The sequence below is a fragment of the Equus caballus genome, chromosome 3 (assembly GCF_041296265.1).
Source record: "Equus caballus isolate H_3958 breed thoroughbred chromosome 3, TB-T2T, whole genome shotgun sequence".
In the NCBI taxonomy this organism is placed as follows: domain Eukaryota; kingdom Metazoa; phylum Chordata; class Mammalia; order Perissodactyla; family Equidae; genus Equus; species Equus caballus.
In genome coordinates, this window is record NC_091686.1 from 118,530,405 (window position 1) to 118,557,010 (window position 26,606).

General features: G+C 45.9%; 2 protein-coding genes and 1 non-coding gene across 7 annotated transcripts in view; 1 reads left to right on the forward strand and 2 right to left on the reverse strand.

Annotated features, from left to right (window-relative positions):
* LYAR (Ly1 antibody reactive) overlaps positions 1 to 6,598 on the reverse strand; it is a 20,896-nt gene extending 14,298 nt beyond the window's left edge. Inside the window, exons 1-2 of one of the 3 annotated variants that reach the window (XM_001501112.6) lie at positions 5,594 to 6,598; positions 322 to 495 (exon numbers count right to left, since the gene is read on the reverse strand). In XM_001501112.6, coding sequence (XP_001501162.1) covers positions 322 to 443 — 122 coding nt within the window. In that variant the 5' untranslated portion in view covers positions 444 to 495; positions 5,594 to 6,598. Of the gene's footprint in view, positions 1 to 321; positions 496 to 4,396 lie in introns of all 3 variants that reach the window. The other 2 variants (XM_070262712.1, XM_023638359.2) reach the window with 2 other exon arrangements.
* Positions 4,625 to 4,767, reverse strand: MIR9077 (microRNA mir-9077). The gene has a single exon (NR_128100.1). It is a non-coding gene; the product is annotated as a microRNA mir-9077 (primary transcript).
* The window catches only part of ZBTB49 (zinc finger and BTB domain containing 49), a 26,133-nt gene continuing 5,298 nt past the window's right edge, over positions 5,772 to 26,606 (forward strand). The window contains exons 1-6 of one of the 3 annotated variants that reach the window (XM_001501127.5): positions 5,803 to 5,907; positions 10,463 to 10,534; positions 12,942 to 13,112; positions 15,027 to 16,129; positions 19,030 to 19,076; positions 25,282 to 25,355. In XM_001501127.5, the coding sequence (XP_001501177.2) occupies positions 12,961 to 13,112; positions 15,027 to 16,129; positions 19,030 to 19,076; positions 25,282 to 25,355 (1,376 nt within the window). In that variant the 5' untranslated portion in view covers positions 5,803 to 5,907; positions 10,463 to 10,534; positions 12,942 to 12,960. Of the gene's footprint in view, positions 5,908 to 10,462; positions 10,535 to 11,946; positions 12,033 to 12,941; positions 13,113 to 15,026; positions 16,130 to 19,029; positions 19,077 to 25,281; positions 25,356 to 26,606 lie in introns of those variants that run through there. The other 2 variants (XM_023638356.2, XM_005608895.4) reach the window with 2 other exon arrangements.

Here is a 26,606-nt window from a genome sequence, read left to right on the forward strand (position 1 = left end):
CCCTTCAGTGTGATCAACACACGGCACCCCTGAAACCTGACTTGGCGTGGTCACCTCCCTGGGTCTGGTAATGGTGAAAGGAGAGGACAGCGAGCGCCACAGACTGATCAGATCTAACCCCTCTACTCCCTTTCCCTTAGTCGTCTCTTTAAACCGTCCTTAAAAAGCAAATGGTCTTGTAAAGCACTTTTAATTTTTTTCTTAATTTCTTTCCTCAAATTTGCTTCATTTTTTTTTTTTTTTTAAAGCTTTGGGGGGTCGGGGCTTCCAAAACTGATCTGGACCTTTACTATGGATCTACAGGAATTATGTGGAACTTACCAGAAATCTTTACCGCAGTCAATGCAAGAAAGGCATTCGCAGTTTCTGCAAATAGCCACGTGCTTCTCAACTTGTACTTTCTTCACTGATTCACCACATGCATTGCATGTAAAAAATACCATTTTTAGCTAAATGGTTAAATATTCTCTATCCCAGATAGGTTTAAGTCTTGTCCTTAAAAAAATTTAAAAGGAAATAAAATTACCATTGTAATCTGAAACTTCCATTACAAAAAAATGATTCATACAGGTAACTTCTCAACCATAATGTCACATGAAAATAACTACACAACGGAATCAAAGTTGATTAGCAATCTACATAAAACTACCACCATGCAAGTAAAGTGATAACTAACAGTGATCACAAGGGTTAATGTCTGTGGGGCGTGTGCTCACCGCGTGCCAGCACTATTCTACGGCTTTACGTCTGTTCACTCATTTAATCCTCACAGCAACCCTATGCGGGAAGAACTATTATTGTTCACAATTAACACGAGGCATTGAGCCACAGAGAGACTAAGTAACTTGCCCAAGGTCACACGGCAGCAGAACCAGGATTGAAACTTGGCAGGCTGGCCCCAGAGATGACGAGTTTTGGGGGCACTGAGTGAAATATCATACCTTTTCTAATAAAGTAAAGTGCACACACGTGTTCTCTTTCTCTCTCTAACGCCTTTAGGTGTGCACTGCAAATTATTTCAGGTCCCCACATACGCTAAGAACATAGCACAAGGGGAAGTGAAGGAGGCTTAGTAAGGGGAGAAGAGGCCTAAAAATAATTTTTATAAGCACAAAAAGCATTCGTACAGGCGTAACAGTGTCTCCACAGGTGTTAAAATAGGAAGACGTGCCCTCTGGTCTTAGTGGACAGGGAGTAGGCGTGGCTTCTTGTCGGATCACTCAGAAAGAAATGGACCCATAACCGGGTGTCCCAAATGCCAGGTGCTCAATTGTGGGGGGCGTTCACAGACCAGGCGTCCGAGCACCACCCCAAGATTAAGTGCGTCTGCACATATACATAACCACCACTTAGAAATTTCAGGGATATGCTATTGTGTTCAGCAAAACACAAATTCACCCAAAGTGTTACAGAAGTCACAGTAACTTTCCATGGTTATGTGATTTTTTAATCACTAGATTCTAAAAGTATTGTCATTTCACATCATAAAGAAGTTTCACAGCAAAAACACTGAGAACTGTCTAACCCAGGGGGTTCTTCCTCATCATGAAAATGAAGATAAGGATCAAGTAAACTGAGGCAGTTAGCTTCAGGGTAAGACCTCACGCAAGAATCCTTTAGCACAAACAAGAATCCTCAGGCATGAAATCACCACTTCCCCTCCACTGCCATGCTCCAGGTCCCCGCTGGAAAGGTCACCGCTCAGCAAGGTCAGGGCTGTCCCCGCCCATTCTGCCTTGAATGGAAAGGTGCATCCTGGCTGCAACCCCAGGGTTCACACAGGCCCAGCCAGTCTCTCATGGAGGCCTCCTGCCCCGAGGAAGACTGTCGGACGTCAGTTTGCCTGATACGCCACATACAAAAACCAGGCCCCTGCCCTGGGGCCCCTCCCCAGCTCACCATCAGGGGAGGGTGGCAAGGGAGGACACGTGGTCAGGCACAGCCTAACACGGAACCCAGAGGAGAGCTAACATGAGTGTTTTGGGACGTGCGGCCACCTCGCACATCTCCTCATCATATCGTAAAGATGGGTGAAACAGTCACATGCCCATGGAGCCGGCGTCACAGGGACTAAGACCCAGCTCTCTGGAAGCTTAGCATTCTGCGCCCGGCAGACGGAAGCTCAGTGAACGACAGGCAGGGAGGGCACCACCCTGCCTCTCACGGAGAACAAAGACCGGAGCGAGAGCGAAAGCCACAGCATCAGAGTCTCTGGGGCACTTCTGTGTAGGAACAGGAGTAAACCATTAATTAGTCACCCAGAAACAGACTGTCACCAGACACACAAGGCAGAAACAGCTGCACTGAGCCAAATTATCTGCTGAAAACTTTAAAAGTACTTTCTTAGTAAGATTCAACAATGAAAAGACACCCCCTCCAACTTAAGCTACGGCCTAGGGCTTTCCGACCTTCCTTGTTGAGGCCTATTCTGTGTCTTCATCGAGGAGGAGGGGCAGGGAGAGGGGAGGAAGATCCAGCTGGGGCTCAGTCTGTCAGGGAAGGTCAGGAATTAAAGGCCTGAGACGGACAGCTGAAAACCAAATTTATCAGCTGAAAGGAGCCAGTGACGTTGACAAAAAAGACGCTCGGAGTATCCGTGCAAAGCATGCCATCCCTCTGGGGATTGGCCGCACCACGGAAACACGGATTCCCAAGAGGGTCAGAACGTGCTCACACACCCACGGGAAGATACCTCTCCAACCGTTCCATATGGCCTTTGCGGCCAATGTTCCCATTTAGAGATGTGCTCGTTTTTAAAGCCAGGGTAGGGAGCTTGCACAGTTAAGTCAGAACTGTCTCTCAGGCTTTCCTCTGGAGCTTCAGAGGCATCGCTGCATTTCTACACTGATCTGAAGTGGGGACAGCATGACTGCCTGCTTGCTAATGAGCTAAGGCCTGGAAGGCGCTCACCCCTCCCTTGTTCAGAGCCCAGAGGACACCCCATCACCAGCCAAGTGTCACCCTGATTATACCTTACACCTGACCCAGCCTCTGAGGGAAACTTCTGTTTTTTGTGAGGAAGATTGGCCCTGAGCTAACATTTGCTGCCTCTTTTTGCTTGAGGAAGATTGTGCCTGAGCTACCATCTGTGCCAGTCTTCCTCTATTTTGTATGCAGGTGGCCACCAAAGCACGGCTTGACGAGTAGTTTAGGTCTGTACCCGGGATCCGAACCTGTGAACCCGGGCTGATGGAGCAGAGTGTGAACTGAATCACTATGCCACAGGGTCGGCCCTGCAAACACGTTTCATTTATGCAGTACACATATGTGTCTGTATGGTGAGCGGGCTGTGAACAGCAAGCTCAGAACCATCCTAACTGCATGGCAGACAGGGCAGCTGAGCAACGTCAGAAGTGTGAATACTTTGAACTTGCAAAAAGACCCCATATAAAAATGCAGTCCCTCTAAGTGAAGACAGCAAGCATTGCCTAAAGCAAAAGATTAAACTTAGATTTCACGAGACTAAATAAATATGAAAGAAATTTAAATACTTAAACTTTCAAATGATGTCTTTAGCAAATTCGTAACATTCATACTTCGGAAGTTGGGAAAGCTGAAAATGTGCTGCATTAGGACTTTCAGGACACCTCACCTACGAGGCTCAGATGTCGTATAGCTTGTGACCTTCCATTTTAAATACTAGGACCCTAAGTCTGCATTCTAAGCCCAGCCTGCACTGGGCACGGAGAGCGCCATGTCACAGCAGAGGATGGCAGGTGCTGCACAGTGATGCTGAGTTGAGGGCAGCAGACAGCTTCACTCAGGGACCGGGGACTTGCGAAGGAATCCAGGCACCTCAGGCTCCTGTCATCAAGACTGACCAGGTTCTGCTGAGCTGGACCTGGACTCAGGGCCAGAGGATCTGAGCTGGAGCCCACATCTGCCAATTAAAAATTAAATGACCTCGAGGTAACTTAACTTTCCAGAATCTCTTTATCTGTAAAATGGGTCTAATATCTATCTTGGAGCATTGAGTGGAAAATTAAATAAGATACCAATGTGAAAGATTCATCCTTACCCAATAGTAGAAAGAATTTCCTGTGACTTATTAATTGTACATCAATTCTATTGCACCCAGTCTCCTCCCAAACCCAAGCTTCTTTAAATATGACCCTCAATCCACCGACGCAGCATCATAAATTCACTCCAGTCTCCTCTGGATCCCCACCCCATGGGTGCCTGCCTACTCCACCATCCTGTGCCCTGATCACATGACTCAAGTTTGGTTCTGGGATTATATCTGGAGTTATTTTTTTACCTTCCTCCCTCTACATTTTGGTATTGTTTATTTTTTACAAAAACTACATTAACTATTCTTAAAACATTCTCTCACACACATATACACACACAGACCTAAAACCCCATCACCACCACCACCACCACCACCACAGCTCACCTGAGGGTCCAAGCTGGCGACAGCCCCAATGAGCAGTTACCTTGAGCAAGTCACGGTCCCCTCTGAACTGTAAGTTTTCCTATCTGTGAAACAATGGGGCAGGCCAACTAGACCAGCCCTGAGCCCCTTCCGGGGGGTACAATTCCAAGAAACCAAGGGTACGGGAAAAGGGAAGGACAGACAAGTACACACTGTCCACCATCCCGCCTAACCACCTGAATGTGGGGGTGATGACGGTGGCGACGTACATTCACGCGGGACCTCCCCCTTGCTCCCTGCAAAAGCCCTCAGAGGTAGATATACCTCTCTCCACTTAACAGATGAGCAAACTGAGGCTGGGAGAAGTTAAACCACGCCTCCTCCACTCCACCTCACCCCTCACACATCACCAGCATTGTTTTACACGGCATCCCTTTGCTGCTGTAATAACTGTGCAAGTCTACCACCTGTGAGCACCATGCTGCGCGCTGGGGGAACCGGGGTGCAGGGTGAACAGGTCCCAGCGGGCCCTCTCTGCGGCGAAGTCAGCCTTGCAAATACACCCCACCTTGCTCTCCTACCTGTCTCCTCAGAGGTAGCAGGTGCTGCAGAAAATCCTGACATATACTGAGCACCTACCATGTGCCAAGCCCTGTCGTAGGTGGTTAACACGTTTGTGCTCACTCAATCCAACAGTCCTCTGAGTTAGCTTCTATATTATTCCCTTTGACAGACCAGGAAACTGAGGCACAAAGAGGTTAAGTAACTTGCAGTAGGTCACACATCCAGGTAGTGGCAAACCCGGATTCACACGCAGTTATTCTGGTCCTAAGTCCGTGCTCTCAGCCACTATGCTCTACGGCCTCCTCCCTGGGGACCGAGCTCCCCAAGACTCGGGGAAGGCTAGAGCCTCATGCCCAACATGTAGCAAGCCTGACGCCCAGACCAGCAGTGACAACCACCCTGGCTTGCCGAGGAGAGGGGGCTCCCGACACGAGGACCTCTCCGTTCTACAATCGGGTAGAACCGGCCATCCTGAGTCCAGGACTGCTTTCACTTCCCCGGGGCCCGAATGAGATCCGAATGGATTTCCTCCTGCCCTGCGTGCGAGCCAGAGGGGGGCCAAGTGGGGACGTGCAGGAGGCGGCCACTCCGCCGCCGCCCCTCCTCGCTCCGAGCCCCAGCCTCCCGGGTCGGCCCCTGGGCCACCGCCCTCACCTCTCAGCCACCGCCCGCCAACGGTTTCAACCGGCCGCTAGAGCACGTGGAACCGCCGCCTCCCGCCCAGCGCAGCCGCCGCCTCCCTCCAGCGCTTCCCGGCGCCGAAATCGGGTTGGAGCCGCCCTGCGCCTGCGCGCGGCGGTCGCACAGCTTAACCCCAGGCGGAAGTGACGCCACAGGAAGCCGGGGGGCGGGACGGGCCTGGCGAGGGGGCGTGGTCGGGCACGTTCCGCGGCCGGCGGATCCCGGCGCTGAGGGCTGGGGCGGTGGCGGGGAAGAGGCGACTGCGGGGCGCGGCGCGGCCTCCAAGGGTAAGGCGGCCGCCGGGCCGACCTGTGGGGGTCTGAGGGTCGGCGGAGAGCGGCGGAGTCTGCGCGGCTCGGCCCCGGGAGACCGGTCCTCGGCCTGGAGCCCGCCCGGGGCGCCCGCCGGGCCTGCCGCCTCGGTGCACGCCCTCCGCCGCTGCAGGCGAGCCGGGGTCGAGCCTCAGGCCGGCGCCTGTGCCTCGGTCGGCCGCCGTGACAGCGTGCGGTCCTCCGTGCTCGCGGGAGCGGAGCCCTCGGCGCGGGCCCGTCCGTGAGTGCACGTCGCCGTGGTCCGTCCTCTCCGCCCCAGGCAGGGTCTGCGTAGACGCGCCCCGTTGGTGCGCGTGGCCGGAGCGCGGGGCTGAAAGTTGAGCGGGGGGTGAGCGGGGGATCGTGGCAGACGTGAGCCCGGGGCGGGGGCGACAAGGACCTGTCACTCGAGGCGAGCGCGGCGGGCCTGGCACAGAAGGCGTGCTGGTGCCCAGGCCGCAGTAACCGCATGCCGCAGCCCGGGGGCTCAGACGGCGCGCGCGTGCCCACAGCCCCGGGGGCCGCGGTCCACGGTCGCCGTGTCAGCGCGGTGGTCTCTTCTTGGCTGGCAGACGCCCCCTTCTTGCCGCGTCCTCCTCGCGCTGCGCACGAGCATCCCTGGTGTCTCCGTGCGTCCTGATCGCCTCTTCCTGTAAGGACACCAGTCAGATCAGGGCCCACCCCGACGACCTCAAGTTACCTCTTTAAAGGCCCAGCCTCCAAATGCAGTCACGTCTGAGATGCTGGCGCTTAGGACTTCAACATGTGGATTTGGGGGGACACAGTTCAGCCCGTAACAGAAGGAATTCACCAGAGTGGACAAGAAGGGAAATATTTTCCGACAGAGATGACAGAATGGCCCAGAGGTTTGAAAGCAGGGCGCTGTGCCAGGGACCTATGTGTGCCTCGTTCCTGGTTGCCCTCCCCTGGTTTTGTTTTCATTTGATCCCCCTGAAAACTCAGGGCGGACTCTCTTCCCTCTCTCAGGCCGACTTCACTTGGAGGTTTCAGCAGAGATGTCTCTTCCTCCAGGCAGTTTTCCCCTCACCCTCCTCCCCAAGTTAATTTGTACTTCCCTCCTTTAACGTCCCTAGTACAGTGCCGTACCTGTTTCTCCCGCTAGGCTGGCGCTTCCGGAAGGCATAGATGATCAGATCTGAGTTGTTCACCATCATGGGCTGGGTGTCTGACATACCCTTGGTGTCTGTAAAGTTAAGTGAATGATGGGACAACCGAGACAGCCTGTGGAGGGCAGGACACCTGTATTGTTCAGTTTATCAACATTCCACCCTCACAAAAACGTCTTGCACAACTTAGGCACACAGTATCAGTTTAACTGAAGTGGCCCGCCTGGCATCATAGGTCAGTAGAGAGCTGAGACAAGAATCCAGGCTTGTTTCCTTGAAGCCAATGCTTTTGTCGTTGAGGTTGGGGTGAGGGGTAGGGGACAAGCCATTTGAAAAACATGGTGGCCAGAGGGGAAGGTAGGACCACTCTAAGGCAAGCTTGGTGCTGAGGGGCATGAACTGTGGGCCCTTGTAAACTAATCTATTGTTGGCCCTGCTGAGCAGACTTCCCCAGATTCTCTCCTTTGGTGTTTGACCAGTTGGTGAATTGCTTCACCGAACAGAAGGGCTTTGCTCTAGGAGCCCTCTCTGTAGGTTAAAATTCCGTTCTGACTTGTTCCCTCTGGAAGCACCTGTTCGTTCACATCCGTCTAAGCCTTTGTTTGTTCTCTTTTCCTGTATTTCACTTCCTTTTGATGCCATTCGTTCATCTTCCTACCATCACATTCCTGGTATAGATATGTAGCATTTAGAACAGGAAGATCCCTTGGAGGTTATCTAACCCAGTGGGGGACCTCTCCAGTTTTACAGGTGAGAAAACAGACCCAGAGTCTCCATTCATCCAAAAACTATGTATTGCACACCTACTGTGTGCAGGGCACTCTTCTGGATACCAGAGATAGGCTGATCAATAAGATAGATGTAGAACACGTCTTGACACCGGAGGTTTTTGGTCCTCGTCACAAAGTCATTTAGCTGCAAAGTTGGAGGAGAGCCCTGTACTCCTTGTGTCACACCACACCACCTTGTGTGCCGCGCGGTCATCCTCAGTGTGCTGTGCCGTAAGGTGCTTATCTGTGGGGTTACCTGGACAATCAGGCATTGGCAGTAGACTAAAGAAGCAACTGATTCCATCCACGGAAAGCCTTGATCTGCACATGTAACTTGGAATAGTGGGTGAGGGGTGGGCTTTGGAGTCAGGTTCCCTGGGTTGAAATCCCAACTCTGCCCCTCCTTGATTACCTCTTACTCATTAGCTGTCTGACTGTCCTCTCTGTACCTGATCAGGTTATCTCTTGCTGTGCCGTAAACTACCCCAAAACAGTAACTTAAAAATTATTTTATTTTATCTCACATTTTTGTGGGTCTGGAATTCAGGGAGGGCTCCATTGGACAGTTCTGCAGCTCCACATGGTGCCGACTGGACGTGGTGTTCAGCTTGAGGTGGCTGCTCTGGCGAGTTCGCTGTGGCTTTGCTCCCATATCTGGTCCTGGGAAGGGGTGGCTGGAAGGCTGAGCTCCGCGGAGTCTTCTCCCACCCCCTGAGTCTCTCCACTTGGGCGTCTTACAGTCTGACTGCCAACGCAGGCCTTCCAGGGCCAATGTCCCAAAAGATGGAAGGTGGAAGCTGTTAGCTCTTGGGTCCTGGGCGCAGAGATGAGCACAGCTTCACGCCCTTATTTTTGCCTCTTCTACTGATCAAGGCAGAAGCTGCTCAGATTCGAGGGGAGGAGACCTAGATCCCACAAGTTCCGTAGGAGGGGAGTCGAAGAAGTTGCGGTCGTCTTTAATCTGCCAGGTGGCTCACTGTCCTCATCTGTATAAGGAAGACAGTGGCAGTACCTGTCTTACACTTATTTTGAGAATTAAATGAGTTACTGTGTATAAAAGGCTTAGAATGGTGCTGAGCATATAGGAAACATTTTATAAATATGGGTTACTAGGTACAGGATACATTAGTATTTATGCTTGCTATTCATAGGACACAAGAAATATAAGACCGATTCTTTTTCTGGAGCTTTTTATAATATTGGGGAGGAACAGGGTTGACATCATGAAGCAATTAGACAATTACACTAAATAATATAGAATGGTTATAATTTTTATGGTCAAAGTAAATTGTGGAATAGTTCATAAATTTGCATATCATCGTAACTCTAAGGGTCATGCCAAAGCATTTTTTTCCTTTATCACTTGTGTATAGCTAGAAAATGTCTAAGGTAGATTCAGAATATTTGCTGCATTTTAACATTTAAGTCTATGGAGGAAGGGTTTGTGTTGTGTTTTTAATGTCTTTTTTCTCTTGGGAGATAGCATAGACTCCAGGGTTTAGGAACCAGGACTTAAATCCTGGTTTTGGAACATAACAGTTTTATGATCTTGAGCAAGTTACTTAAAATCCCCATTTCTTAATTCCCTCACTTGTAAAATGCTGATAATAGGGTTCTTGAAGCTTTGAGTTAATGGATATAATATGCTTAACACTGTCCCCGGGCTTTAGTAAGCAGTCAGTAAATGATAGCTAATAAAAATAAACCAGGAGGCCTTTAGTTTTCAGACACCTGATGGAGCAGGGGTGGGTAACTGATTACTCAGTCATTTGGCTGTTCAGTGCCTTTGAGGACTCAAAGCTGGGGACAGTGCTCCACCACCTGATAATGCTTCCCTTTCTATATTCTTGTTTTGGGTAGTATAACCCACTCCCAGTGTTTCAGTGTTGCTCTTTATAGGTGACATCATCTCTGGTCCCCATTTTCTCTGAATCCCACTCTGATCTCAAACCCGGAGAGCATGCTAATACCCCAAACTCTACCTAGCAAAAACTAAGCTTTCAGTAAAGAAATAGGGAGACCAGAATAAGTATAGAGCTGGGGGTGACATGATGGGGGAGGAGTGCTGGAGTTGCTGAGTTGAGGGGTCTTACCGTTGGAGATGTTAGCAGCAAGTTGGATATTTGGAACTGGTGGTCGAAGCTAGAGTTTCCAGTTTAGGAGTTGTCTGCTTAGAACGGATGAAGGCCAAGAAGAGATGTGATTGTTAAGGGAGAGAGAAGAGGGCACAGGTGCTGAATCCTAAGGGACGTTCACATTTGGGGGGCTTGCAGAGTAAGAAGTCCAGCGTAGAGCTAGAACAGATCAGGGATACAGTAAGAAAACTGGAAGCATCGTAGGGAAAGAGGAGTTTCGAGTTGGAGGTGGGCAGACTACAGTGCCACATGTTGCAGAAAGCTGGGAGGGTGGGACTGAGGACAGGCTGTTATGGGCAGGTCTGTTCAGCACAGTGAGAGCAGCAAAGTTGCGAAATGAAAAAGGAGTCGTGAGAAAGTACAGTGGATGTGTAGATTGCTGTTTTGAAAAACGTAGTAGGAAAGCCTTGGGATGAATAGATATGCCTAGAGGGTGGGTTTTGGTCTCATGTTTTGTTTTCCTCTTCTTCAACATGGAGTAATCTTGGTGTGTTTGTAGGAACTGATGAGCCCGTGGAGGAGAGTGAAGCAATGAAAGGGGTGATGATGGAGCAAATCCTGGCGGAGGCAGGTGGGAATGGGGTCGAGGGGAGAAGGGAAGTTTGCTTTGGGTAGAAGACACACTTCATCCTGTGAGGCTGAAGGGATTGAGGGAGGGGTGAGTGGGAAATTGGGAGTTGAGAGAAGAAATTAAAGGCATCCAGGTTGTATCCAGTTATCCATGGGCTCAACCTTCTTAAGGTAGGGTCACAGTCATTTTTATGGATGAGGGAGACAGATGTGTGGGAGTGGAGAGAATGGAAAGGATTTAGAAGAGCTGTTGTGGGGAATGTAGAGGGAGTCAAAAAGACATAAATAGAAAACATTACTAACCATCGTTAATTAGCAACAGAGGTTAGTTAGCATGAATTTTAGTGATTGAGTATCTGCTACGCGCCAGGCAAAGATGAATAAGGTGGTGCCCTCAGAGCTCACAGCAGAGTTGGAGACACAGATGTTGGAACATAATGACGAGTTGTGTTACAGAAGTATGTATGGGGTAAGATCACAAAACAGTGACCCCAGAGACAGACTTGAGGAGGGACCAACGGGGAAGAGGAAACACGTTAAGAATGTCAGGAGAGGCTTCTAGGAGTGGGAGACGGCTCAGCTGAGCCCTGATAGGGGAGAGGGCATTGTCCAGAAGGTGGGAGAGTCAGATGTAAAGGAAGTATTCCCAGGACGGGAACTGTCAGAACCAGAGGCTTTTGGTTGAGAGTGAGGCAGAGGTCTGCAATCCACATACTTCAAAGTCACCCCAATGCTTACAATGCAGATACCTAGGCCCCACCCTGGACCAAACAGAACTCTGGGCCTGTGTCCTGGAATCTGCACTTTTAACAGGCTCTCCAGGTTTTTCCTGACAGAGAACATTTTTTGAATACTTAATGTGCTAGGCGCTATTCTGAATGTCCATGGGTTCCCACAGTCATCTCAATAACCTGTGAGATAGGATGCGGAAGGTAGGACACGGAAAAGTCTTTTGCCCAAGGTCACATAGCTAAGGAGTAGTGGGCTAGGGCTCAAAACTGGCCAAGAATGTAGCTTGTTTGGGGAGCTGCAGGTAGGTTATTTTGGCCGGCACATAGCGGGACTAATAGGAGATAAGGCAATAATAATACAAATAATAGAAGTAGGGGTCGTATTAGAAAGCTTAGATTTTAGCTTTGTGGTTTAGTGACTTTCCAGTAATGCTGATTACTGAATATTACTTATATAATGCACTGAGACTGAAAGCAAATAAAGCAGATAAAACTACCATTTTAACCACCACAGTCTTGTTCCAGTCTGACTTCATTTCTCCCTGCTATTCATTGTCCATAAATCATCTCTTACTGGACTGAGTTCCTGGACGTCAGAGCCCGTGTCTTACTCATCTGTGTGTCTGACTTGAACTGTTTTGTTGAGTTGTGTGTCATGCACTTTTTTGTGTATGTTTCCTTCCCTAGAGTTTAAGCTTCGTGGCGGGGGGACCTGGCGTGTTTTCCTCGTTCTTGTAACCCTACACCCTGGCGCACGGTGGTCAGTCAGTAAGTAGGTGTTGGATGATGGAACTGTCTGTACCCACGTAATGGCTTCCCATCTCATTTGGAATCAAAGTCAGGGATCTTAAAGGGCACTGCAAGGCTCTACATGGTCTGACCCTCCCCAGCCCACCCCACCCGACCCCCAGCATCTCCTACCACTCTCTTGGCTTCAGCCACACTCTTGAGCTCAGCAAGCACTGTCTCAGACAAGTCATGCTTGCTAGTATTTCTGCCCCAGGTACCTGCACAGTTCAGTCTCTTACTTCCTTCAGGTCTCTGCTACAGGAGCTCCTTCTCAGAGGCGTGAATGAATGAATGGACACGCTGCTTTGAGATGCCTCTTTTCTCATTGTCTAGTGGTGGTGATTTATTTTGACTTGTACCTTTTCTCCTCAAATAGGCTCCTAATTTCCTCAACTTCTAATTCAGTGCCTTGTATACAGCTGCCCAATAAATATTGATTTGATCTTAATCAGTTAACTTTTTTCTAACTTCGTGTTTTTATATATTTTTTTTTCATTGAAGTATTCCTAAGTAGAAATGAGAGAGGTGCATATTGTATTCTCATGGTCATGTTCTAGATTTGCACTGTCAAATGCAGTGGCTACTTAAGTATACATTAAGTTAAAAGTTCAGCTCCTTGACCATACCTGCCACATTTCAAGCACTCGGTGGCCGCACGTGGCCGACAGCTACCATGTTGAACAGTGCAGATATGGAACATTTTGATCATCACAGATAGTTCTGTTGAACAGCACTGGTCTAGATGCTTAAGAGACAACGTTTTTGTTTGTTTTAACTGTGACAAGGAGTCATGACAGTGAACCACAGATCCATCAGTGGGCTTTGGTGCCATTTAGTTTCCAGTCATGACATGGAGAATTGCTGTTTGATCCGCTTTCTCTGTTGTAGGTCTCCTGAATGGTTGAGCATGGACCCAGTTGCTACTCACAGCTGCCATCTCCTCCAGCAACTGCACGAGCAGCGTATTCAAGGCCTGCTGTGTGACTGTATGTTGGTGGTGAAAGGAGTCTGCTTTAAAGCACATAAGAATGTTCTAGCAGCGTTCAGTCAGTATTTTAGGTACGTATTTTAGACTGTTCTTCTCATCGTATGGAGAAAAAGCTAGCATGGAAGTATTTTACTACATTTTATTTTCTTCTTGAATTTCACAGCCCTTTTGTAAGGCCTTGTGGGTTTTTTGCTTTTGTATTTAAAGTAGCCTGAGAGGAAGAGAGCCTTTAAATTAAAATATATTTGGGGTTATGGAAAGTGTTTTGGCACTAATTTAATAATTCTAATTAATGTCAGTCTTCTGTATATGTTTCTTATCCTTTCGGGATGAAAAGGTTGAAGAATAGAATTTCTGGTAAGAACTTTTCTGTGATAAGAAATTGGAGAGGGGAAAACATCCTACATACTGTTTTTTGGGTTTTTAAAAAATTAAAACATTTTAGTTTTGGTTTCTCGTTTGAGTGTTCTAAGAAAACAGGTTTGAAGTCAGTTTACTTATTCCTATAATCATTATTGCTTATATGAAAGATTTACTTATAAATAATACAAAGCAGTAGTATTTCATTTATTTTAACGTTATGAGAGTTAGGTTTCTACATATATCTTCTGGTAACTGAGATTTACCTCCCTTTAGACACTAGGCTTCTTTTTTTAGTACCTTTTTTCCCCTAAAATCTATGCCGTTTCACTGCACTAGTAAACAATATATGGAACATGATTTAATCTTTCCTTGATAATCCTGATTCATCAAATTAAACCTCAGCTGCTCTCAGTGCTATAAGGGCACAGTATAATGGGTCAGCTCAGTGAGGTAGCGGTGCCTTCTGTCCCTGTCCAGAATGGCCCCAGACTCTGGCTTGGCTGTTGTCTGTTTCTTCCATCTCCCCAGGATAGTTGGGTTTAGGTGTTGTGGTACATTGGCTGTTGTGAGTTCTCCCCACCCCACTTCTGTTTTGCACTTTCCTTAGGTAAGAGCAGAACTAAAAGCCGTTTTGGCAAAGCAGATGATTACATTTGATAAAATGTCTTCAACAAACTTGCAAGATACTTTACCTTACTCAGCCTGGTGTTTTATACACAGTACAAATTTGTTGTCCTGTGAACTTGACTTGTGCCCAGAATGAAGTGTCTGGGCTTTAAGGTGCCTTTTTTCCTCACTACTCGTAGGGCTTTTCTCACTGCTGGTTTATGGACCGTTGGGTTGCTGAAAAACCTCTAACAGCCAAATCAATTACTGATTACAGAAGGAGTGTTTATCAGCTATCTAGAGGGGTCAAACTCAGAGACAGAAAGGAGAACGGTGGTTGCTGGGGCTGGGGGTGAGAGGATAGGGAGTTGTTACTGAGTGTAGAGTTTTTGTTGGATGATGACAAGGTGCTGGAAATGGATGGTGGTGATGGTTGCACAACAATGCAAATGTACTCAATGCCACCGAATTTACCATTTGAGCCACATTTAAGTGTTTAATTTAACATGTATATATTTTGCCATGATTAAAAATTAAAATTTTTTGAGTGAGCATGTATCCAGGTTTGGGTTTTTTAGCTATTTTTATTTTTAAATGTTTTTAAGGCATTTAGATACGGAATACTTTTGTATGTGTTTTATGACCTGAAATAGATAATTTGTCAGACTAAACATAAATTATTGAAAAATATGTGTCCTTTAGTTTGCTATACCCTATCTGTGTGCAATTAATAACATATATGGATAATTAGATTTTGAAAAAGAACAATGAGTATATTTCAGAATTTTTCTTTGAGATCTATTTGGAAGGTTGGATATTCAACACACTAATTCATGGATATTGCTTTATTGGATGGCTTGCCACAATTTTTTAAAGGATGAAAACGTAATTTTAAAATCTTGGCATTTGTAGAAGGGTAGTAATTTTGAATATTAATATGAATATTATTTATAAGAAAAAGTTACCAGAATGTATGAATTCTTAACACTGTAAGCAGATGTCCTTTCTTTTATCAGGAGCCTCTTTCAGAATTCCTCAGGCCAGAAGAATGATGTTTTTCACTTGGATATTAAAAATGTAAGCGGCATCGGGCAGATCCTGGACTTCATGTACACTTCTCATCTAGATCTTAACCAAGACAATATACAAGTCATGCTGGACATAGCACAGTGTTTGCAAGTTCAGAATGTTCTGAATCTGTGTCACACGTTTTTGAAATCAGCTGCCGTAGCCCAGCCGTCTGGCATGCCTTGTCCCAGTGCCTTCGCCCTGCAGGGCGCCTTGACGGCTGACGCTGGCTGTGTTATGAGTGAGAGCCACCCTGCTCGTTTGCTGCAGGAGTGCTCCGCAGACCTTCAGCACGGCAAAGCGTTGGATGAACCACATTCTCGCGCTCCACCGTCAGGTCATCCGCCTCACTCAACAGGTGAAGCGTCTAAAGAAGCCCCTGGTACTTTTGATGGCAGCTGCACAGAACTGCCTTTCAAACAGCCAAATTGCTACTACAAACTCAGGAACTTTTACAGTAAGCAGTACTATAAACAAGCTACTGGTCCCAGTCACGAGAGAACAATTGAGCAGCCTTTCACCCTCAGCACAGCCACAGACATCGGTGCCATAGAAAACCAGCCGTGTGCTGTTGGTCATTCCGAATGTGTCCTGGAGTCTGCTGAGCACTTGCCTTCCAACTTCCTGGCCCAGCCTTTGAGTGAATCTTCTGCAGACCCTGTGTCAGACAGCACAGGGCAGCAGCCCACCAAGCAGATGAGGCTCAAAAAGGCCATTCACCTGAAGAAGCTCAATTTCCTAAAGTCACAGGAATCTGCAGAACGCACGTCTGACCCCAAGTCAGATGACAGCTTAACAAAGAGGATTGAATGTGCTCATGAAAATACTGTAGAGAAAGATAGCGGCCAAAGTCCTGCAGAAAAAGAAAGTGAAGCACTCGTCAATTCTGAGCGTTTTAATTGCGCTAATGAAGTGGAGAGGCCGGAAGAGCCTGCGGCGCTGGAGGACCAGTCCCAGGCGCTCCAGTCCCAGAGACAGTACGCCTGCGAGTTGTGTGGGAAACCTTTCAAACACCCGAGCAATTTGGAGCTTCACAAACGGTCTCACACAGGTACACTGATTCCGCACCAGGCAAAGGCAGAGGAAGTGACGCAGGGGATCCCACCCCGCTGCCTGCTCCTGTTTTTGTAAGGAGTTTTGCTGTTGCTTGATGACATCGTTGATATCCACCCACAAAGTCAAGGAGCCTTAGCGACTTTTTATTTTGTATTTTTGGTGATGCCTCTTAAAGGATAATCTTGAAGTTATGTGAATGCTTTTGTAGAGCCGGTTTCACTTTTTATTTTAATTACAGTTTTATCTGATAAACCTTCCATCCCTAAAGTATAGTAATTATTTTGATGCACTCAAAATTTCAAACTAATTCTAAAACAGATAAGCTGTGTTTAGTTGTCTCTGTAGAATTAGATTAAATGTATTTTTTAAAAGTATAGTGTAGTTTAATTCAGACTAAATTTAGCTTGGGTAATTCTAAAAGTTCTCTTGGAAGTGATTTGAAGATCTGATTTTAAAACTTGTGATTCAGGAGGCAAGAGGTAAACTTTTTTTTTCCTCCCCAAATCCCCCCAGTACATAGTTGTGTATTTTAGTTGTGGGTCCCACTAGTTGTGGCATGTGGGATGCCACCTCAACATGGCCTAATGAGCAGTGCCATGTCCGCACCCAGGATCTGAACCCTGGGCTGCCAAAGCTGAGCGCACAAACTTAACCACTCGACCACGGGGCCGGCCCCAAGAGGTGAACTTTTTAATAAGGATCAGCTTTAACCATTTGATATTTTCCAATGAAAACTTTTCCGTTTTGAACATTGAGTTTTCAAAGTTTTCTTACCTTAATTCATACCTCCTCCTCTTTCCACAAAAAGTTTACTTTTTCCAAAAGCGTTTTTAAGTGTTATACAATACATAAACATTATGTTATGCGATACGTATATATTACTTTCCTCCCTGTAATTAGACATGAGGACTCTAATATACATTATAAATTAATGACGGTTGCCTCATGGGCATGAAAAGTAGTAACATGCTGCCGGAGGCTTCCAAAATCACTGCTCTTGAGGTGCTCATATATTGCGTTTACTGGTGCGACCTTCTGGTATGGCTTTGGATTCCCACTTTGCTTAGGTGTTTACTACCTTGTTGTATTGTTGGGAGACAATTAATATTTGTGAAAGCCCTTTATAAATCCTAATGTATCTGAATATAAATCATTATTATTATTACTAGAGGTTCAGAATTACTCCATACAGAAGGCAGTATCATTGACTCAGTTTTGCCCTGAAAAAACTGAATTTAGCTCATTCTGCTTGCTTAAATTTCCTAGAGCCTAATGATCACTATAATTTTTATTGAGAAACTTGATTGTTTAGCTTTAAAGGAAACAAAAATTAAATCATTTCCTCTGAGAGAATGTCTCTGATTGACAGCAGTCAGACAGTTAGGTGGCAGAGGTGCTTCCTAGGGTAAGTTACTCAATTGAGAAGGGCAGCGGTCCCCAAAGTGTGATCTGGGGAACGCTCTCAGAGAGTCAGTGAGGCCAAAACTACTTCTATCGTAGTATGAGGTGTTACTTGCCTTTTCCTTCTCCTTCTCTCCTAAGTGTCCAGTGGAGTCGGCTAAAGGCTACAGGGTGTGTGACGAGGCCACGCGCTGGTGGCCAATGAAATGTCTAGTCATGTGTTTTAAAAATCACTCAGTTTTCATTCCTAACGTAGACTCTACCCACATATATAGCCCACATAAAAGCCCTGGAGGGGCCTCGATTAAGAGTGGGAAGGGGTCCTGAGAGCGAAGTGTTTGAGGACCACTGGCGTAGGCTTGTTAGCCCTCGTCACTTGTGGGTTTTAGTAAACAGGGACCTCTTTTCCAAACTCTTGTGTCTCATAGTGGAATCTTAACATTATCTATTATCCCCATAATTTCAGACATAAATAAATACAGTCCCAGAATACAGAGTTAATGTGATTGTAATTACTCAGGGTCAGAAGCTCCTCCCTCATCCTGCAGGAAGCTGTTCAACAGTTTCAGGAAAAGATCAAAGTAAAAATATCCTGGCAGGAGCCCAGAAAGCCAGCAAGCTAGTACATCCCAGCAATACAGTAAGAAGAGAAACGTTGCTATTTTTTAAAGAGGATCTTAAGCCACTTGATTTGAGGGGAATGGGGAAAATGTCAAGTTCTTGGTCTTCAAAGTGTGTTCATTAGGGTTATGTAGATTCAAGGTGGTGCCTTGAAGTATACTTTTGAGCAGATCATTTTCTAGAGAGTGTATTCAGAACTGCTGTGCTTTCTTTGTAGTGGAGTTCCATTCACTACAATGTATTCTATGCCAAAATGTAGTTATTCAGTCACTAAAATCAGAGGAGAGGAAGCAGTCAGCAAGGGAGCCCAGCTCCCGGAGTGAAATCTTGTTTCCCTGTTAGTGTGGTTCAGACACGGCTGAAAGGCAGTGCAGAGGGCCTTTTCCCTGTCCGCTTTCAGGAGGTCCCACTCTGTTTGGGGCATTCCCGTATTTGAGCCTCGGGGGGTGGGAATGCGTCACCCTAGTTCTGTTAGGAATCGCTGGCAAAGTGAAGGAGTCAGGCTGAAGGACGGGACAAGGCTCGTGCTGTTTGGCCAGAAAACTCACATTCGATTGTCACCTGAAGGGGAAGACCGTCCAAAGCCTGGGGATGGTGTGAATGCAAATAAATGAGTTTGATTTTAACATAGGTTTCTCTTTGGAGAACAATTTAACTTTGTAGAGAAAAGTAAATATAGATTTCACTTATCATCTCTGCCTGTCATCTAAGGATGAGTAGTGATGAGGATGCACAGAGTCCCAGTTTTCCTACTGTTATAAAACTTTCTGTTTTGAAAGGTCGGACACAGGAGATCATCTAAACATTTTAAACAGAAATCATTGTGCCAGTATTACTAATGATTTTACAAGTTGTTGTTTTGTTTTGTTTTAGGTGAGAAACCTTTTGAATGTAACATTTGTGGGAAACATTTCTCTCAGGTGGGAATACTCTTATTTACTGTTAATAATTGGAAACCTGAAACCCAGTGTTTATTTCTATTATAAGTAAGATATACTTTTGGACTTGTGAGAGAAGCCTCTGATGATATTTGTAACTTAACAGACTTCATACTCAGAAGAAAATAATTTTCAAGAAAACCAATTTCCAGTTCGTTGGGAAAAAATAGCATTTTTGATAAGCATGTGAACTCACAATACCTTTTATTCCCCCCGTTAATCCAATTGTAGTATACGTCTTCTCTTTCCCGGTAATCCACATTGAGCGTCCACCTGGAGGCTGCAGATTATGCTGGGCTGGATCCAAGACAGATGTCTTCATATTCTTACTGGGACTGTGCATGCGAGAACGCTGGGGAAAAGGCCAAACAGTTTCATTCCCTCCTCTTACTGCCTTTGAGCTGACCTCTGTTAAGATCGTTAGGACACGTATCAATTCTCTCATTCAGCCGGCATCTGTTAAGCCCTTCCAGGGGCTGTGTACTGATCTGGCACTGGACGTAAAGAAACCTAGAGATTTTAGTACTTTACAGAAAATTTTGAAAGTAATAGAATGGCTTGTGGGAACCTACTTTTCCTTCTGAAATGGAAGGTAACCTCATCCGCCATGTGCCAGGAACTGGCATTCCAGAGATAAATAAGACAGAAGCTGCTCTTGAGCACGTGCGCAGTGCTGCAGAGGAAACAGTCACCGCACAGCTGTTTCTGCACACGGCGTGAAGAGTCCTGTAGCAGCAGCACATGCCAGTGCGGCTTCACTGGGGCAGGGACCTTCGAGCTGGGCCTTGACAGAGGAGTAGAGAGCTCTGGTAAGGGTTGGGTCGGTAGGCCCTGTGGAGCACAGAAACAACCAGAGCAGTGCCATCTTTTGACACATTCCCTGTGGGGCCAGCGCTTCCACTTTCCCCTTCATCATTTTCCCATGTCCTAATGTCTTGCTTTGTGTATTAGTCCAGGCCAGGGCCGTGTCTTATTGATCATCCAGGAGAATGCCTAGCACCCACTAAGTGTGTGGGAAGTTTCTGGTGACTGAACAGGCGGTCAGTCCTCCAGCTGCTGCTCTCGTTGAGGCTGTGCTGCTTCATACGAGCCTAGCCTGGGAGTTCCGAACTTGCTTCTAAAGCCAGACAGTCTGGATTTGAATCCTGCCTCTGGCTTATTGCTGTGACCTTGGGCAAGCTACCTGACTTTTTTGGCACTTCAGTTTCCTTATCTGTAAAACAAGGATAAATAAGATTAGTGACCCCAATACAGTGTGTGGAGTAAATGAGTTAATAAATACTTAGAATCCTGCCTGGTGCTTAGTTAGCATGTACTCAGGAAACATCATTATTCCCTGTCCTGTTGCCATCACCTCCTTTCTCATGTCTTCAGTCCTCTGCTCTTGCAGATCAGTCTTCCTAAGGCACACCCGCCCCCACCACCACCATTTTGATCTTACCAGCTTTGGTGTAGTGGGAAAGTATAAGGCCTGGATTAAAGACCATTAATAATTAGCAATTACAACTTCTCTGGGCCTCATTTTTCTAATTCTTAGAATGCAGATAATACTCCCTCATGGGGATATTAGGAAGATTAAATGAAAAAATGGACATGAAAGCCCTTTATACATATAAACTGTGATAATAAAAATTTCTCTCCTTTTCTTGCTTGGAACCTTTCCATGACTCTTCGTTGCTAACCAAATAAAGTGAAACCCGACATTCAAGCATCTCGAGTCTGCCCTCAGCCTCCTCCCCTGGCCTTGATGCTGGGACCCACCCTCAGAGATTCTGACTCTGTTGGTTTGGGGTGGAGCTCGAGCGGTGGTGTTTTTTTCACACAGCAGTTTTGATGTACAGCCCTGTCCACTACTTCAGACCTTGTCCTTCATTTCCCCTCCCCAGTCCCACCGAGGGCAGTCCTGAATGATGGACACTGCAGAAATCCTCTTTTCCTCTGTGTCGATGTCTGTGTTTCTGTCAGGTTTTTTGAATGTAGAGTTATGTATAATTATGGTTTTCAGCTGTATATTGCTGTTTTATTTCATAGTGAAATGATGAAATTTTTGTGAACAAGGACTCTAAAAAAACTTCATTCAACAAGTGTTTGTTGCAAGCCTACAGTGTCCAAGAAGTTCTGCCTTGTGCTGGGGACAAAGATGAATAAGCCTTCGAGAAGCTTATTGTTTATAGGAAGAAACAGATGTATAAATGATAAAGTACAATGAAACGTTGGAAGTGCTGTGACAGAAATATGTACAGGGAACAGCATGGGAGAGAAAAGAAAGTTGTCATTTGCACCTGGAAGGAGTGGTGTTTGGGGTGGGATGAGGCTGTGAAATGTATTAAGAGATTGCTTAGGTGAGCCCTGAAGACAAGGAGGCGTTTGATAAGCCTGGAAGCCTCTGGCCTCCCAGGTCCAGGGGGCAGTCAGTAGTCTTTACATAGGAGTGCTTAGTAAATAAGGCCCACTAGCCCGCCCTTCGCCTTGAGCCGACCTTCATTTCTCATATGAACTGGAATAAAGGTTTCTGGTTCCAGTGGGTTGGAATGGTCCCATGTAGTCGCCAGTGTTTTCTTTGGTAGAAGAGAGTTTGTAAATATTTTCCCTTCTGGAAGATTCAAAAGTTAGAAAACAGATTTACCAAGAAGAATTAATCTTTTATGCTGTTTACTCAATTTAGTATTTAGTGGGGTTAGTCTTTTAAGACAGTTCACCACCACCTAAGTGATGAGTCAGCAAGCAGGATAAGCCTGGGTCGTGACAACAGAATGCACGTGAATTACTACAGTTCTGGGCACTTTCCGTGCCCCGACCTCAGGAAGTCGGAGTCACGCCGTCCTTCAGAGTACGAGTGAGGCTCCGTTTGGAGTGACGTCTCCTGTGCAAAGTAGATCCTGGACCGTTCAGTGCATCCAGAGGAGAAAATCAAGATAGGACAGGTCTGGAGTGCCTGTCCCATGAGAAACAGGAAGAGAGAACCTTGATGCTTTTTGCTGTCTTTTGGGAGAGGAGTAGGGTTGTTTGTCTCTCTAAGGAGTCGGAAATAGAAGCATTGAGCAGCTGGTGCACAAAGACGCATTTGAGAGGGCCGGTGTCCTGCTAGGAGCGCTGCTAGGACACTGCTAGGAGTGGGGCGACTCCTGTGTCCTGGAGTGAGTGAAGGGTGCCGCCCTCTGGAGGAGGCTGCTTAGCGATACGGTTTGCAGGGCCCTGATGCCAGAGGTGGCAGAGTTTCGTCCCATCTGTGGTGAAAATGCAAAAGTAAGAATATTTTAGTGAACTTGTCCTAAGTTACGATATTTTCAACTCCCAGCTGATATTTCCCACCCTTTCGGTGTTAAATGTCATTTTATTAAAATAATGATCATTGTTATCTAGGTGACATCTCTAAGTTAATCTTCAGATTTTTTTTGCTTTTAAAGTCTTAGAACTCCTGAACTCAATGACTTTTAAGATCTGAGTTCCCTTTTATCTCCAAAGTTTTATGGTTCCCTGACTATTTTTTATATAAACCACCATCTGCTATTGGAAGAGTTCTTGTAGAGAATATATGCTTGGTTTGATCATATTTAAATACTGCTGTTCAACTACATATTAGGAGTTTATTTTTAAAATTACGCTGCCAATCAAATGTTAGTTCTTTTCTACAACAGAGTTTTTCAGTTGAGAATTCTGGTAACTCCATCCTAATTTAAAATGGTATTTGCTTAGAAAGAGTAGAACTTCCTTTGCTGCAAATGTCCTCTGGCACCTCAGCAGCATGAGCTGAGTTAGCGTCGGTCCCAGCTGGAGGGCTGAGGCCGGCTCTCTCCTTCCTTGAGCCTCCGTTCCGTCTCTGTAACTGTGAGCAATGCTTCACCAAGGACATGGTGATGACAGTGTGAAGTCCTGTTTGCAGCTGCTTGCCGAAGCGCTTCATTCCTCGGTAAGCTCTTAGTAAATGACAGTTTTCAGGGGTCAAACTGCAGGTCATCTGTGAGATGTGGTCTGTGTACTTAAGATGTAATTAGTGCAAAGGTATATCAAAGTTTGGCAAAAATAGACACACTTGACTTAAGGTCAAATAATCTGGGCCCCAGTTTGCTATGTAATTTGGTATAAATTATCTGAATGCATTATTGGACTTTTGTGTCTGAACCTTTCCATTATTTAATCTACTTTTACACTATTTATCAGACTAATATGTGCTCCTTTATCTGGGGGAAAGATAATTATTTTCATTATACGTTTCCAGTATTAAATAGCTAAAGAAATTATACAGTGCTTTACTACTGCTTATTATAGTATTAGGTGGAAGACCTTCCAATTATATTTGCTTTGAAAACAAGCGATCGTTATGCTTTATTTAGAAAGGAAAAATGCAGTGTTGGTAAGAATTGGCTCAGAATGCGTTTCAGTCGTAATACGTAGTTTGCAAAATAACTTGGAACAAGAGGGATTTAATCTAACAGTTGAGCAGATGGTGTTATTTAAATTGTTACATAACTGATGAGCTTTTCTGAAATTTGGAAGTGGCTGATTTAAAAGAGTCAGTGTGCGTTATCTGAACTCCAGTGAGCTGTCTCCTGAGCGGCAGAGTGACTGCATCTTAGGGAGCAGTCAGCACAGGCCAGGTTACTCCCAGAAACGTACACATCCAGGTTTTCCCCTCACAGAAGACGAGAGTTTAGACTCACACAAGCTAATATTAATTTCTGACCCAACCATGTAACTAGAACAGCTAATTTATTTATCTGAATCTCAGTTTTTCATTTAGAAAATAGAGAAAGTGATTCCTAAGGGAAATTGGTGACGTGTGTAAAGGTCTCAGTGAGCCAGAAGTATTTTGCTGTGGACTCTTGCTGCTTTCTTATCATCATTAATGGTTATTCTGTTGAAAGCTGGGTATTTCCCAGCGTTCAGCCAAATTCCTTCTCTTTGGCTGTCTAAAATGAGCCAGAGTGTTTCCTGAGCCACATTTATCATATTCTGAGGTGTAGCATCTAACCCAGTGTTTCCCAGAGTCTCATAGACAGAAAGAATCTTCTGTGTTTTGTAACATAAAATCCAGACAACTTTTGATATGTCTGTAAGTTTCCACTCACAGGTAGACTTCGGACCCATCTTCAAGCCTATAACCACGAGCTGTCTTTGCATTTTATTTAAAATGTAGTTTGCACATTTACAAAGCCAAGTTTATTAGTTGAGTATTACTGTTATTTCTCCCCTTTGGGCTTATTTTGTCCATCCTACCTGCACATTATTACCCTGGGGTGTATTCATTATTTTCATTGTTTTTGTAACAAAACACTATAAAAACTTGTGTGGGAAATGACAGATTGAGACTATTAACTTAAATTTAGCAATGGAAGATTTTGTTTCCAAATTGTAATTTGAAACATTAGCCAGAAGCTTTTTTAATATCTGAGGCCTTTGCAATTTTAATTTCATTGTACTTTAGGCAATTTAATATTGATTTCCTATTGATGAGTACATGGGAATCTCTTTCGTGATATCCGTTTAAATAAGTTATTCTTTGTAAAACGCTGCTAGTTTCAGAAATGAGGAGCATGAAAGGCCCACAACTGAGTGACGCCTGTGAATCTCCTGATTTACATCTTTGCACAGAAGTTACAATGACAGACCTGTCAGGCAGGACACCTGTGCTGCCAGAGGAATAGTTGTTGGAAATGTCTTACCTTCTTTATGAACAAAGCATGTTTTTAGGAAGGAACAATGAATACTGAAATAACCAAGAAGAAGCACTACTTTGTTTTTCAAATGATGCTTGCATGTAGATGGTTCAAATTAAAAAATATACAAAGTGAAAGACATCAAGATCTGCTTAAAATACAAGCTTAGTGACCACCAGCGCAGCCTCCACAGCGTGTTGGGCCGCTTTAAGAGAGAAGCAGCGCAGTGCTGCCTGAGCTGGGCCGAGCCAGGCTCACACAGGGCTCGCACAGAGCATGTTCACTCAGGAGCACAGAATGGAGGCACATCTGTGTTCTGCAGATTGCTGGGCAGGGGCCCCTCCCCAGGGTTAGAATCGGCCGGTGCCCGATCGCCTTGCACGTGGCTGCTTCTGAGTTGTGCTTCTGTAGTCTTCGTTTGGAATTTGCAATGGAACCTGACTAAGTCTGTCAGTTTTCCTTTTGAATTTTTATAACCTTTTAAAAAAACTTTTCATTACTGGTATGCTTTTTCTTTTCCATTTTTGCAGGCGGGTAACTTGCAGACTCACTTACGTCGGCATTCTGGTGAAAAACCGTACATCTGCGAAATCTGTGGAAAGAGGTCAGTGCTGGGCTCGTTCTTCCACGTGTAAGGAACACCTCTAGTCTGGGTAGCTCTGAGAGGCAGTGTTCTCTGAGCTGCCCGTGGGCTCACCCTCACTGAGGGACGCAGGTAAAGTCAAACACTCTGGCTTTTCTTGTGACACAGATGAGAATGACAAAAAGAAAAAGAAGTCTTAATTGAAAGAAAGAAAATCTAGGACACAAGTCTCAGGAAAAGGGATTTTACAGGAAATAATTATTTTATACTAAAATTACTATTCATTCCAAAAATGTGTATTCAACTAGATGAAAGTGCCCACAGAGGAGAGTGGCTAGTAGGGGACATGAGACTTGCGACCTGAATGCTAGACATCAGCAGAGAGGGCACGAGGAAGGGCGCCAGCCGGACCGTAAGCGGGGCTGTGAGCTCAGCAGGAAGGAGCGAGCTGACCCTGAGGGCTGGCTGGGGATTTGACTTGGGAAGGAAGCATTGACATGGCAACAGAGTCGCATTCTGGAGATGGAATGCACATGTGGAGATGGTCCCCCCTAGGTGCACACAGGCCTCCGCTGTGGACCCGTCCCCTCACTGGGGTCATTTGGCGGGAGTCCACATGCTCTCATCTGATAGTTGTGCCAGGACAACAGGCATCAGTCAGGACGGTACCAGTCACATAGCATTTTATTCATTCATCTGTTTAACCAGTCACTCATTCAACATTTATTAGGTACCTGCTGTATGCTAAGTGCTGCGAGGAAAATGTAAAAATAAAGAGTACAAATTCTCTGCCTTTGATAAGTTCGTACTCTAGAGTATGGGGGAAAGAGATGGCATGGGGACAATTAAAGTCAGAGTCCTCTGAGGCACATACCTGGGACACCAGGGAAGAAGCAACTCTTGATCCAGTTGCAGGAAAACACCTGTCTCTGCAGATGGTAGAAGGCAAAGAGGGGAAGCTCCCCAGCCGGCGTGTCTCCCTGACTGCCGTGGCTGCCTGCGTGCGGGCCAGTGTGCTGCCCAGGGAGCGCTGCTCGCTTCAGGGCCGAGCCACGTAACCCCTTCTGCTCCAGCTGCTGCCACTTCACTGTTGGTCCCTGAGTGTCTGGATTTGTGTGGTGTTTAAATGTGAGCCTCTGAACTCCACTTAAAAGTAAGGCATGCATTTAAAATCATATCTACATGCAACATTTTCCCCCAAAATATAACATATCATTGTGTTATCGAGTGTGGCAGACAGGAAGGAGCATAGGTTTTCATATTCAAAGGTCT